Here is a 15,965-nt window from a genome sequence, read left to right on the forward strand (position 1 = left end):
TTGAAAAAACTTCGAATTTTATTAAAACAATTATAATTAAGAAATAGAAATGATGCAAATTATTTTTTTATGAAAATTGAGAATTTTTTTCACAATTTTCTAATATTTCTAAAATTCTAATAAATAAAAAGGATAAAAATTTGCATAATTCTAATCAGTTCTTTTCCTTTTTTTTTGCTGCACAAAATGCAAAATATTAGAATATTCATCTTCTGCCAAAAATGTTAGACACTCTCTCTGTAAATAAAATAAAATTTTTTATTTACAATGAAGAAATTTCAAATAAGATAAAAATAATCTGATAAAATTTCTTTCCTCTTTAGTAAATAAAACGTTTAAAAACTCTGATAAATTAATTTTATTGTGACTTTTGGTAGATACAATAAAGTCTAATGTCCACCGAACGTAATAAATTTTGCACATCACAATTTTATTTGCGTTACGTTATAAAGTGTTAAACACAAATAAAAATTGTAAATATGACGCTGTGTCAATTAAAAAAAATTAAGTTTTTTCGGTTATCCCTTTTGGAACTAGTACTAGTTGCTCTGTTGGTGATTAATATTCCTTTTGTATTTGCTGAAACAGAAAAAAAATTATCAACAACAGTGGAAAGAGATGAAAAAAATGAAGCTAGTTTTTTTTACAAAGTAAAAGAAGAAGAAGAAGAAGAAGAAGAAGAAGAAGAAGAAGAAGAAGAAGAAGAAGAAGAAGAAGAAGAAGAAGAAGAAGAAGAAGAAGAAGAAGAAGAAGAAGAAGAAGAAGAAGAAGAAGAAGAAGAAGAAGAAGAAGAAGAAGAAGAAGAAGAAGAAGAAGAAGAAGAAGAAGAAGAAGAAGAAGAAGAAGAAGAAGAAGAAGAAGAAGAAGAAGAAGAAGAAGAAGAAGAAGAAGAAGAAGAAGAAGAAGAAGAAGAAGAAGAAGAAGAAGAAGAAGAAGAAGAAGAAGAAGAAGAAGAAGAAGAAGAAGAAAAATTATCAACAACAGTGGAAAGAGATGAAAAAAATGAAGCTAGTTTTTTTTACAAAGTAAAAGAAGAAGAAGAAGAAGAAGAAGAAAAATTATCAACAACTGCGGAAAGAGATGAAAAAAATGAAGCTAGTGTTTTTTACAAGATAAGAGAAGAAGAAGAAAGAAAGGAAGAAAAAATAGAAGAAGAAAAATTATCAACAACTGCGGAAAGAGATGAAAAAAATGAAGCTAGTTTTTTTTACAAAATAAGAGAAGAAGAAGAAGAAGAAAGAAAAGAGAAAAAAATAGAAGAAAAAAATGAAGAAGAAAAAGAAGAAATTAAAAATAAGATAGTTGAAAAGTTTACAATGGTGAAGAAGAAAAAACTCCGAATACTTGCAGTGTTTCATCATCCAGGAAAAAGTCATTTTCAAGTGTTTAAACCACTATTAGAAAAACTTGCATTAAGAGGTCATGAATTAACGGTCGTGTCACATTTCCCCAAGAACATGAATAATACAAATATTCCTTTCGAAAATTACAAGGATATTGATCTTTTAGGTCCCACATGGACAGAAGTGATTGACCTCTCAGAAATTGATTATTCCATCTTCAGAGCAGTGAATGACGCCATTGTGCTTCGTCATTGGGCACTGCGTCATTGTCAGAAAGCTCTAAATGTTCCCGGTGTGCAACAGTTAATTCAATCTGATTCAAAATTCGACTTAATTATTACAGAATTGTTTAATAGTGATTGCTTTCTAGGATTTGTGCACAAGTTTCAAGCTCCATTCGTAGCATTAACATCACATGAAATTGTGCCCTGGGCCAATGAACGCTTTGGAAATCCCGATAATCCCAGTTATATTCCAAATACATTGATGACTTATAAATCAAAAATGACATTTATCGAAAGAACTGTGAATACATTCTTTTTGTGGTTTTTAAAAAATTATTATCATCTATTTTGGCAGAATGATATTGATAAAATTGTTAAGGAAACTTTTGGTCATGATACACCACATCTTTTGGAAATTGCCAAAAAAACATCGGCAATGTTAATTAATTCACATTATTCACTTTTTGGTGCTAGACCGTATAATCCAAATATTATTGAAATTGGGGGAATACATATTCGGAAGGTGAAAGCACTGCCGGGGGATTTAAAGAAATTTTTGGATAATGCTTCGGAGGGCGTTATTGTATTTAGTTGGGGGTCGATGATTAAGAGCTCAACTCTTCCGGAAAAAAAGTTGAAAGCTCTGTTCAAGGTTTTCAGTGAAATTCCAAGGAAGGTTGTTTGGAAGTGGGAAGGAAACGAGCATCCAGAGTTGCCCAAGAATGTAATGATTAAGAAATGGATTCCTCAGTTTGATTTATTGAGTGAGTAATAAAAGGTCTTTAATTATAATCAGTGTGTTGATATGAAAATTTATTTTCTCAAAAAGTCCGCGATTACCTATAAAATGAGATTTTATAGGTTTAGAAAATTTAGAATGAGAATTGATCTCTTTTTCATTGTTGATACAAAAATTCTATTTTATTTTTTATTTCTTAATAATTTAATAATAATTAACAAATAATTAAGAATAGAAAAAAGTCCTTTATTTAAAAGCATAAAAATTTTATTCCGTATTTACCTGATGGTTTACAAATTTCTAAATTCAAAATCATACAAAAATTGAATAATTATTGTATTAAATTAATATTAAAATTTAAAATACTTCTCATTTGGTTTTCCAAGGCAAATAAAATTTAAAGAATTTCAATTTAAAACCTAATAATTTCTGATAATTACAACTGTAACCCCTTCAAAATTCAATTATTTTCTACAATTTTTAACTGATCTTCATATCTAAATCAATTATTTTTAATTATTTACTGAAAGTTTTACAATTCAATTATTTATACACAAAAATTAAATTTCTAATAATAAAATAAAATTGTGATTGACTGCTTTTTAAGTTAATAAGATATCACATTTTCCAAAATTATAATAAAGAAAATTTTTAAATTAATTTTCTAAAAATATTTTTAAATATGTAATTTTTGAGTGTTAATAGTTTTTTAAAATTATATATAAAATTGAAAATTAACAAAAACAAATAAAATTTTATACAATCTTTTAAAAATCAGTAAAAAATTTTTTAAATAATTAAAATTTGGAAAAATATTTTTTAAATAATTAAGTTTTTAAAAAATATAAAAAAATTTGATAATTTAACAAAATAATCAAATTTATAAAAAATTGAAATTTGGTACAATCCTTTAAAAATATTTGAAATTTGTCACTATCTTTTTAAAAATAATTGAAATTTGATTAAATCTTTTAAAAATAATTGAAATTTGATTAAATCTTTTAAAAATAATTGAATTTTTGAAATATATAAAAAAATTCGATTATCTAAAAAAAAATAATTAAATTTGCAAAAAATTGAAATTTGCTACTATCCTATAAAAATAATTGAAATTTGGTAAAAAATTTTTTTAGTAATTGAAGTTTGGTAAAATCTTTTAAATGATTAAATTTTTGAAAAATATAAAACAATTTGATTATTTAAAAAAAAATAATTAAATTTGCAAAAAATTGAAATTTGCAATCTTATAAAAATAATTGAAATTTGGTAGAATATTTTATCAGTAATTGAAATTTGGTAAAATCTTTTAAATGATTAAATTTTTGAAAAATATAAAAAAATTTGATTATTTAAAAAAAAAATAAATAAATTTTCAAAAAATTGAAATTTTCTACTTTCTTATAAAAATAATTGAAATTTGGTAAAACCTCTTAAAAATAATTGAATTTTTGAAAAATATAAAAAAATTTGATTATTTAAAACAAATATAATCATATTTGCAGAAAATTAAAATTTGCTACTATCTTTAAAAAATAATTGAAATTAGGTAAAATCTTTTAAAAATAATTGAAATTTGGTAAAATATTTTTAAAAAATAATTGAAAATTGGTAAAATATTTTTAAAAAATAATTTAAAGGTAAAATTTTTTAAAAATCGTTTTCTTGTAATGATTGTACAAAATTTCAATTATTTTTTAAAGATTACTTTTTTCAAAAAATTTCTTTAATATAATTTTTCGAAAAGCTAATTTTCATTAATTTGCATTTTTACATCTACACTTGAAGATTTATTATTAAAATTTTTGTGAATGCAATTATTTTTAAAATTTGTAATTTAAATTGTTCAAAATAGTTGATTTTCGAAAATTTGTAATAAAATATTTTGAAAAAAATCAATTATTTTCAATTAAATTTTACAAAATTTCAATTAGTATTAAAAATCTTTTTAATTGTATATTTCAAAAATTTAATTTGAGAAATTATTTAAAAATCATTTTTGAAAGTTTTGTCTATAGTTATTCTTTTCATTCCTGTAAAAATCGAGATAAGTGAAAGCAATGATCCATTATTCATAAATTTCTCTTTTATTTTACATTTCGCGTAACAATAAATATTTAAAAAATTTTAAACAAAGCAACAAAAATATTTAAACAATCAACTCCTGTTCTCAATAGAACGCTGTTTTCAAATAAAATTTCAAAATTCAATCCTAGTGGGGAAAATTTCGTTCGAGGAACGTTTCTAAAACGTTTCATGTGTGACAAATTAAAAATTTAAAAACGAAACGTTTTTAAAAACATTAAATGTTAGTTAGTACGTTATTTGTCAGACATTGAACGTTTTAGGAACGTTTCTCGAGACGTTAATGTTTTTTTCCCCACTCGGATCTTATGGATTTTATTTACTGTTATTATTTTTATTATTTATATATTTTCTATTTTTTTCTATATTTCACTACCTTTGAGGCAAAATTGTTTGAAAAGGTATCAATTTAATCAACGTCATCTGTTTGCTATCAACTTTTTTAAAATAAAAAACTTTATATAGTTACCAAAAAATTATAAAAAGTTATCAACAACATTCTCACAAGAGGGAAATTGAAATTCAAAATTGTAATTGAAAACTGAAAATTGAAATTGAAAACTGTAACTTTAATTGAATAGATTTTTTTTAATAATTAAAAGGATTGATAAAAATTCACCGTGCTATAGAAAATGAAAATTATACGTAAAATTTCAATATGAAAAAATTAAAAATATTTTCAGTGGTTTACTCTGATTGTCATAAACATATAAATATTTCCTTCCTATAGGCCTGCCTGTTTTATTGGCTCAAAATTTGCACTTTATGCCTCTGTAGAGAGTAATACATATACATATATATATGTGGAGAGTAAATTTACGTGGTTCACGTGTTCATAAATGTAAAGCATGACTGACTTGTCGCAATCACAATATTGGTTTATATTCCGCTATAGTATATGGCATTTCGTCTATTCATAAAATACACGTGCAAAGACTACATTCACATTTGCATAGATTGCTATTCATTATTTGTTTTCAGCTAATAATGTATATAGTATGTACGGATAATCCCCTGTTTATAACCATAATTTCAATTAGTTATTTATCCTCATATATTATTTGCAAGTCGTGGGAGAATTAATTTTTAAAAAGTTCCAACCTTTTTTTTTCTTCCTTCTTCTCAAGTTACCATCGCATTTATGATTTACTCAATAGTCGATAATAATAAGCTTAATATGATAATATGAATTACAAAGCGAAAGTGGGTTTTAAAAAATTTTTAAATATTTTTCTTGTCTGGATCAAACCTAAATTTAAATTAGTGACTGACTTTTTGTAAATTTGACTAAAAAATATTTATTTCTACTAATTTATTAGTAAAATTTACTAATTCAAAAGAAAAAAGTCAGTCATTAAATCTACTATTAGTAAATAATTTTTACTAATTCAAATTTAGACAGTACTGTCAAATTTTATCCATTATTAAGAAAATAAGAATTATTTACTTGGTGGAAATCTTTAGAAGGATGTTCACAATATGTTTGAATAACATTTTTTTTGTACACTTTAAATTTTTGGTGAAAAAAAGAGTAACAAAATTTTTTCTTGACTTCTAGGCGGCAATTTACTGAAAAGGTGTGACATTCAAAGAAAGAAAAATTTTATTACTAATAAATAATGATAATAATTAATAATAATCAAAAATGATCGAATCTCTACTAAATTGTCGAACGTTGAAAACATTGAAAATATAAATATTATAAATGATCAAATAAAAATGTTTTGAATTTGAAAAAAAAAATGTTCAAACAAATTTCCGGGACGATTTAGTCTCATTGGGCATTAACCGCAAAATACAGAGACGATAGCTTGTTACTGTTTTATTGCTCACATTTATATTGTATATACAACTGGGTATCGTACATTTGAAATGTTTTGTTAAACGTACATACAAGCCTCATTGGCACATATAATAGTAAAACAGAAATGTTGGTAATTAGCATCGTTTTAACGATCCGAGTTTCATTTAAATAAGTGCTTGAATACATTCATACTTTTTGTATTATAATAGTGTTTTTATAGTACGTGCGCATGTAGTACTCGAGAATATATATTAACTTCATAATACAAGATAGAAGCTTTCTCAAAAAATATAAAGCGAGCTATTTGAGATTTTATACATTTTACTGAAAGTAATTTTTTTCCTATGCACTCATCTCAACATTTTAAATAGAAAAGAAATTGTTTTCAAATAATTTTCCATGTTTTAAACAAAAATATTTAACCTTTAATACTTTTAGTTTTCAGTGAGAAAAAAGTTTTTTCTAATCCAAAAATAAGTTAGTCAATGAAAAAAATATGTTTGAATTAAATTTTATATTTGAATTAAACGTAATTTTTATTGAATCAAACTTATTATGTATTGAATCAAAATTTGAATATTTATTTCAAAAATAATTTTTGGTTTCCTATATAACAAAAGTAATAAAAAACCAATTTTTTATTTTTCTACATTAAGTAGTAAAAACAAGTTTTAGTCAGACGTCATAGCCCAGTTTTTGATTGTTTTCAAAATAAGTAGTAAAAACAACTTTTTTCAGACATCATACATTCGACTTTTTGTATTTTTCAAAAAAAGTAGTCAAAACAAGTTTTAGTCAGACAAAATTTCCTATTTTTCGAAAAAAAATAGTAAAAACCAGTTCTAGTCAAACATAATATCTTATTTATCGTATTTTTCTAAATTAAGTAGTAAAAACAAATTTTAGTCAGACGTCATATCTTATTTTTTGAATTTTTTCCAAAATAAGTAGTAAAATAAGTTTTAGTCAGACGTGATATCCCATTTTTTGATTATTTTCAAAATAAGTAGTAGAAACAACTTTTTTCAGACGTCATATATTTGATTTTTCCAAAAAAGTAGTCAAAACAAGTTTTAGTAAAACGTAGTATTCAATTTTTAGTAATTTTTATAAATCAGTAGAAAAAACTATGTTTAGTCAGACTTCATATTAAATTTTTTGTATTTTTCCAAAATAATAAGTAAAATCAAGTTTTAGTCAGACGTCATAGCCCATTTTTTGCTTGTTTCCAAAATAAGTAGTAATAACAACTTTTTTCAGACGTCATGTATTCGATTTTTCGTATTTTTCCAAAAAAGTAGTCAAAACAAGTTTTAGTCGGACATAATTTTCGGTATCCGGACAAGAAGTCCAAAACAAAAAGTCCAAACCAAAAAATCCAAAGTAAATGAAATCCAAAAAATTAAAATAGCAAATAATTTCACTTTGGATTTATTTTTTTTTGGATTTTTTGTTCTGGTCAAAAAGTACCTTTCCTTTTTTTAAAACATTTTATAGAATAATCGAAATTCTTCTAGAAATTTTTTTATTTATGAAAATAATTGAATTTTTGTAAAGAATTTTATCAAAATTGTTGAAAATAATTGTATTTCTTGGAATAATTGTTTTAAAAATTTTATAGAATAATTGAAATTTTTCTAGAAATTTTTTTATTTATGAAAATAATTGAACTTTTGTAAAGAATTTTTTTATTTTTGAAAATAATTGAATTTTTGTAAAGAATTTTATCAAAATTGTTGAAAATAATTGTATTTCTTGGAATAATTGTTTTAAAAATTTTATAGAAAAATTGAAATTTTTTTAGAAATTTTTTTATTTATGAAAATAATTGGATTTTTGTAAAAAATTTTATCAAAAATGTTGAAAATAATTCCGATTTTATAGCACATAAGTAAAAATGTGGTTTTTTCACAAGTTTCATTATTTATTTTGGACGATTTTATTTATTTTTGATTTTTTGACTTTGGACATTTTTATTTTAGATTGTTTGTACTTTGGACTTTTTTTCTTGGACTTTCCGGTCTGGATTTATTAAATTGGATTTTTTGTCCTGTAATCATAATTTTCTATTATTCATAAAAAGTAGTAAAAACAAGTTCTAGTCAAACATAATATCTTATTTTTTGTATTATTCTATATTAAGTAGTAAAAATAGATTTTAGTCAGACTTTACATGATATTTTTCGTATTTTTCCAAAATAAGTAGTAAAACAAGTTTTGGTCAGACATAATTTCCTATTTTTCAAAAAAAAGTAGTAAAAACAAGTTCTAGTTAAAAAGTAATATCTTATTTTTCGTATTTTTCTATATTAAGTAGTAAAAATAGATTTTAGTCATGCTTTATATGATATTTTTCTTTCTTTTGCCAAAATAAGTAGTAAAAATAAATTTCAGCTAGACTTCATATTGTATTTTTTGTATTTTCCCGAAATAATAAGTAAAAACAAGTATTGGTCAGACGTAATATCCTATTTTTTGTATTTTTCTAAAATTTAAGTAGTAAAACCAAGTTTTAGTCAGACGTATAGGATTCAATTTTTAGTAATTTTTCTTAATCAGTTAACTGGGTTTAGTCAGACATCATATTGTATTTTTTGTATTTTTCCAAAATAATAAGTAAAAACATGTTTTGGTCAGATGAAATATTCAAAGATAGTTGTTATTTAAAATTATACTATAAAGTTTGTAAGATACAATTATGCAATAAATTTATTTTATTAAATGTAATCATATCTAATTTTATTTTCATTTTAATTGCTTGGCAATTATATGAAATTAATATTAATGAATATTTTGGCCTAATTAGTACAGACTATGATTTTTAAATTTTAACTTCAATGGTTTAAATTAATTATTTTATTTAGTGTATTATATTTCCATTATCATTGCTATTTATTCATATTTCATAAGTATAATAATTTTAATATTTCATTTCCAAATGGTGAAATAATAATTAGGAGTTGAGTTTATAATATTTATTTAATTAATATTTATATGTTTTTCAAATGTTATCATTAGCTATAACAGAACATTTCATTTAACTCTAAAATATTCACTAAATTTTAATGATTCGATTGATTCGGTTAAATTTATCGAATAAAATATGCATTTTGAAAAAAAAACCGTATAAAGAATCATTTAACAAGTTAATTTATTGCAAATTCTTAATCTGTGTACCAAATATTAAGGCTCTAAAAATTTTAAAGTGGACATTTTAGACACATTTTCCCTATCGAATTTATTTTTTTAAAAAGTATACATCGGACTTGGCATATTATTAAAAATCTACCTTTTTTGTATTAAATGAATGTCGAGCGAATCGTAATTTTTACTTTGAAAATTTAAAGAGAAAAAGGAAAAAAAAATTAATCGATATAAGTACAATTCATGAGACCGCTAGCTCGTTAGCAAAGTTGAAAATGAATGAACGTCCATCCAACTCATGCACAGATGTAGATTCAACAGTTTTGAAAATGTCATTTGCTTCAGACCCTTTGCAGCAGCAACGCATTTATCGGTGCGAGAAAGGGTCGAAATCATTTGTTTGTAGTAAAACTGGAACACAATCAAATCGATTCCCAGAGTCTACTTAACGAGAGAAAGTTACAACTAACATGCAAACAACCTTTTGCACGCTCAAATGTTGAACACGAAAGCAATGAATGCCATAAGATAGGAATAATCATTCTCTCACGTTATTAAAGATTTTTAGTAGAAAAAATTTATATTTCTATTTTCTATAAATGTGTTTACTTTTTATTCTTTTTAAGTCGCTTTTGAAATCTTTTTTTTTTTTTAATCACAGCTGAAAAAGTTTTATAGAATTTCACTAGAATCGTTCTATAAAATTTCTACATGAATTCTACTAAATTTTAGTGATTTTCAATTAGAAAGAATTTAAATTCGTGAAATAATAATTTTCAACTTTATATTGCTGTGTAATTGAATTTTACATTTGATTTATATTCAATTATTCAAAACTTTAAGAATTATTATTTGTAATTATTTGTAAAGAAAAATAATGTAATTAATAATTTTTTTAAATAAAATTTTTTAATATTTTTCTACTTCTGCTTACCAAGCTCTTCGTACTCGATAATTAATTTTAAGAAAGTAACAAAAATGTAGCTTAAAGACAGAAAAAAGTAGTAAAAAAGTAGCTATCGAAAAATTTATTTTTTCGACAATTTATTTTGTCTACAGGAATTAAAATATTTCAAATGATTTCAATAAAACGCATTTTTAAAATTTAACTATTTCTTAAAATTACAAAAATAATTCTTTCAAAATTCTATCATATTTTTTTTTGACATTAATAAATAAAATTATTTAAAACTTTAATCATTTTATTTTATTTAATTCTAAATCAATTATTCTTATTGAAAATAATTATTAAACTCTAAGAAACAAATTATATAAAATTTTTTTAAATAATTGAATTTTTTCGAAGAATTTTATTCAAATTTTTAAAAATAAATGCGTTTTTAGCAGAATTTTTTAAAAATTAGATTAAAAATAATTGAAATCCTGCGATGAGTTTTAAAATTTTGAAAAATAATTGAATTTTTGCAACGAATTTTATTAAAAATTTTTCAAAAATAATAATTGAATTCTTGGGAAGTTTATTAATTTTTTTTTAAATAATTAAATTCTTGCAAAGAATTTTATAAAAATTTCTGAAAATAATTGAATTCCTGCGAATAATTTTATTATACGTGAAGATAATTGAATTTTTTCGAAGAATTTCATTAAAATTTTTGAAAATAATTATATTCTTTCAAGAAATTTAATTAAAAATAAAATCAAAAATAATGATTATGTTCTAATAAACAAATAATATTGAACTCATTTTAAATAATTGCATTTTTCGCGCAATTCTTTTAAAATTGTATTAACAATAATTTAAATTCTACAATGAGTTTTATTATTTATAAGAATAATTGAATTCTTACAACGATTATTCAATTATAAAAAATAATTGAAATCTTGAGAAGAATTTTATTATTTTTAAAAATAATTGAATTCTTGGGAAGTTTATTAATTTTTTTTAATAATTGAATTCTTGCGAAGAATTTTATAATAATTTCTGAAAATAATTGAATTCCTGCTAATAATTGTATTATCCGTACAGTTAATTAAATTTTTCCGATGAATTTGAATTAAAATTTTTGAAATTATTTAAATTCCTAATTATATCAAAGTAATTTCAAATAATTGCATTTTTCGGGGAATACCTTTAAAATTGTATTAAAAATAATTGAAATCCTGCGATGAGTTTTAAAATTTATAAAAATAATTGTAATTTTGCTTTTGGAATTTTATTTAAATTATTAAAAAATAATTGAATTCCTGAGAAAAATTTTATTATTTATAAAAATAATTTAATTTTTGCGAAGAATTTTATAAAAATCTATTTAAATAATTGATTTTTTTTCGAAAAACATTAGGAAAATTCTGTTTTAAATAATTGAATTTTTGTGAAAATTTTTATTGTTTTTGAAAATTTTTGCAAAAAATTTTATAAACATCTTTTTAAATAATTGATTTTTTTTGAAAAACATTAGAAAAATTCTGTTTTAAATAATAATTGAATTCTTGTGAAAATTTTTTTATTTATGAAAATAATTGAATGTTTGCGAAGAATTTTATAAACATCTTTTTTTAAATTATTCAATTCTTTTGAGAAATTTATTACTAAAATAGTAGATATTAAAAATATCTGGCCTGGCTTCCCTTAAATTTTCAAAGAATTTAATTTAAATATTTAAAAATCTTTTAAAATTTAATTAATTCCTAAAAGTTTCTGTTATAAGGCTTTAAATATTCAATTATTTTTTTTAATTTTAACTGAAATTCTTTTTCAAATCATTTCCTATCATAATTCAACTACGAGAATTGAATTATTTAAATAGAAAATTTTTTCTAAATTCATAAAATAAGGAATTTTTAAAAATACAATTTTATTTATATTTATAGATAATTTTTAAAGATGAATTCAATTCAATGAACTGCATTGCCACGAAATTAAAAAAAAAAATTTTTAATTATTTAATAATATGTAAATTTAAAAATTGTATCTATATTAATTTTATGTTAAAGATTTAAACAATTAAAAATTTTTTTACCTATTGTCTAGTATTTTATATTTTTTATATACTTTCTTGGAGTATATTTAGAAATGTTTTTTTCGAAAATCTCTTCAACATTTTCATATTGTGTTCAATTACTATATTTATCATTTAATTAAGTTTAACTCATTCTTGAGTCTTTGATCTTAATTACTTTCAACTGTCCATGTCTGGAATCGTAAAGCAGTCAGGGAAAAAGCCGCACTTTAAGTCCTCTTAATATAAGCAGATTATGAAAACTTGGAGACTAATTCTATTCAAGAATGCAACGAAGTTGGCTCAAGAAGCGTAACTTTAGAATCAATTTTACTAATTTCTGGGATCGAATAAAACTTTTCCAAGTAGATAATTTTCTTTCTTCTTGTATCGCTTCCCTTCAGGGTGAATAAACCAAAAGCCATGAAAAAGAGAACGCATTCGCAATTTTTCCTAAAGAGAAAAGAAAAATACAAACTATACTCTTAAATTTTGTAATTTATTTTTATAAAATTTATTTTAAATTTTTAATTTTCGTGATTTTAAATTAAACCAATAAATGTTCTTCTTTAAGGTCGCCATATCTACATCAAAGTTATCAAAACTGTCATTTTTTTTTTCCTATTAAAGTTTCAGTGCAAATCAGAAGTTTAACTTGAAATAAAATAAAATTAAAAAATAAACATCAATAAATTAAAAACTATATTTTTCAGTCACATTTATGACAAATTTTTAAATATAACACAAACTTTTTAAAAGCAGATTTAAACTTTCACTTAATAAAGACACTGATCCAATAAATGTTACGAACAACTCTGAATAGTGAGAAATTTAATAATTAAATTCCGGATTGTTTCTAATTATAAAGTGTAGAATTATAAATGAGAAATATGAACATTCAACATTGTGAATCGACTTACATTTCCGTTTCTCAAGAATTAAAAAAATTTATTTAAAAAAAAAAATGGTCTTGAATTATAGATATAATATCCATTAGTGGTATTGAATTATTTTGTAATCATTGTTAGTAAATGAAAGCTTTTTCTTTGTGGATTTTAAATTGATTAATTACAAATTGTTCGCAGTGTATAGAATACGCATATAGAGAGAATATTTTGCCCGAAGGGATACATTTACAAAATTAGAGCACAGTAGCTTTGGGAAGGAAAGTAAGCTCAAATTGTCAGTGGAATTAGGTGCTTTAGACTACTGGGATGCTAAATTATGAAAAAGCACTTCCATGTCTAAGATTCCATACGTATGTGCCTTCCTTTTGCACGTATGTAAATAAGTGACTCAAGTATAATATTCTTTCGTTTTTGAAATTCACTTTATATTCTCTTCACTTTCATCGAAATATTCAAATTTTAAAATATTTTCTTCTATTTTTCGAAAAAAGAAACGCATTTCTTTATCGAAAGAAAATATTTATTCTTTTGATGAATTACTCTTTAATAAAATGATTTTAAAAAAAATTAAAAAGGTGCCAAAAAGTGACAAAAAAAGACTTAAAAATAAAAAGAGACTTAAAAAAAAATTTTAAAAGGGACTTTCCCAAAAGGGAAAAGTTCTATAGAATTTGACAAATGATTGTAGAAATTCAATTATTTTCAAAATAAAAAATAAAAATAAAATAAAATTAAAAAATAATAAAAAAAAATAAATAAATAAAAAAAGTAATAAAATTCTTCGCAAAAATTCAATTATGTTCAAAATTTTTTTTAAAATTCTCATCAAAATTTCAATTATCTTTATAAATAATAAAATTCTTCTCCAAAATTAAAATATTTTCAAAAAATTTAATAAAATTCTTTGCAAAATTTCAATTATTTTCTTAAAAAATTTACTCAATTCAATGATTTTTAATATCTATTATTTTAATAAAATCTTCCAAAAGAATTCAAGTATTAAAAAAAATTTTTAATAACATTCTACGCAAACATTTAATTATTTACAAATTCTCTATAAATTTCTTTGCAATATAATTCAATTATTTTTCAAAATAATAAAACTTTTACAGGGATTCAATTATTTTTCTGAATAATAAAATTCTTTTTACGAATTTAATTATTTTCATAAATAGTAAAACTCATCGAAGAATTTCAATTATTTTTAATAAAATTTTAATTGAATTCCTCGATAAATGTAATTATTATTTCAAATTTTATTAAAATTCGTCAAACGAAATCAAGTTTTTAAAAATTTTTGTAGATAAAATTCTGTATGAGGATATAAATTTTGAGAAACATTTAAATATTCAATAAATTATTTTTTTTTGTATTTATATAATTGAATTCTAGTAGAATTTTCAAATAAAAATTGATTTTCATTTCATAAAAATGAATTTCAGTTAAAATTTTACATAATAATTGAATATTAAATGCAATATAGTGTAAATTTATTAATAATTGAATTTTGAAAAGGTTTTAAATTAAAATCTTTGAAAAACTGAATTGTTCACATTCTTCACTTCTAAAAGAACTTTTTCAAAAATTATTGAAAATAATGGATTTATGGAAGAATTTTTGTTTAAAGTATTAAAAACAAAATTTAATTTTTGAGAAATTTGACATTATTGCAGGACTTTAATTATTTATATAAGGATAATAAAATTCTTCAGGGAAATTTTATTATATTCTAAAATAATAAAATTCTTCTTAGGGACTCAATTATTTTTGGAAATTGTAATATAATTCGTTTCAAAAATTCAATTATTTTCATAAATAAGAAAATTCTTCTTAAGAATTAAATTATTTTCAAAAATAGTGAAATTCTTTAGAAGAATTTAATTATTTTCAAAAATTTTGATACAATTCTTCGCGAGAATTCAATTATTTTTAAAAATTTTGATAAAATTCTTCCCGAAAATTCAATTATTTTCAAAAATGGTAAAATTCTTTGGAAGAATTCAATTATTTTCAAAACTTTCGATACATTATTCAAAAATGAATTTTCATTCAATTTTCAGACAAAAATCAATTATTTAATAAAAGTTTTAAAAAATTATCTTTACAAGAATTTAATTATTTTTACAAATTTTTCGTAATTCAGTGATTTTTAATATTTACTATTTAAATAAAAAAATTCCCAAAAGAATTGAATAATTTAAAAAAAATGTTTATAAAATTCTTTAAACATTCTTTAAACATTTAATTATTTTCATAAATAAAAAAATTTTCACAGAAATTTAATTATTTTTTAAATAAAATTCCAAGAAAAATCGCAATTATTTTTATAAATTTTAAAACTCATCGCAGCATTTCAATTATTTCTAATACAATTTTTAAAAGAATTCCGCGAAAAATGCAATTATAAATCAGTTTAATATAATTTGTTTATTAGAAGTTAGTCATTATTTTTAATTTTATTTTTATTTAAATTTCTTGAAAGAATATAATTATTTTCAAAAATTTCAATGAAATTCTTTGGAAAAAGTCAATTATCTTCACGGATAATAAAATTATTCGCAGGAATTCAATTATTTTCAGAAATTTTTATAAAATTCTTCGGAATAATTCAATTATTTAAAAAAAATTAATAAACTTCCCAAGAATTCAATTATTTTTAAAAATTTTAATAAAATTATTCTCAAAAATTCAATTATTTTTAAAAATTCTCCAAAAGAATTCAATTATTTAAAAAAAAATTTTTGATAAAATTCTACTTAAA

General features: G+C 21.5%; 2 protein-coding genes across 2 annotated transcripts in view; both read left to right on the forward strand.

The window, feature by feature from the left end:
* The window catches only part of LOC122498096 (UDP-glycosyltransferase UGT5-like), a 66,675-nt gene that overhangs the window by 19,571 nt on the left and 31,139 nt on the right, over positions 1–15,965 (forward strand). The window lies entirely within an intron of this gene.
* Positions 954–2,396, forward strand: LOC122498169 (UDP-glucosyltransferase 2-like). The gene has a single exon (XM_043605829.1). It carries the CDS (start codon positions 1,317–1,319, stop codon positions 2,337–2,339), a length of 1,023 nt encoding a protein of 340 aa, XP_043461764.1. The 5' UTR covers positions 954–1,316; the 3' UTR covers positions 2,340–2,396.

This window comes from Leptopilina heterotoma, unplaced genomic scaffold (genome assembly GCF_015476425.1).
Source record: "Leptopilina heterotoma isolate Lh14 unplaced genomic scaffold, ASM1547642v1 Lhet_0, whole genome shotgun sequence".
Lineage (NCBI taxonomy): Eukaryota > Metazoa > Arthropoda > Insecta > Hymenoptera > Figitidae > Leptopilina > Leptopilina heterotoma.

What these genes read in the sequence shown, in the direction of transcription:
- LOC122498169 (XM_043605829.1), top strand. Translation starts at nt 1,317, where the DNA reads ATGGTGAAGAAGAAAAAACTCCGAATACTTGCAGTGTTTCATCATCCA.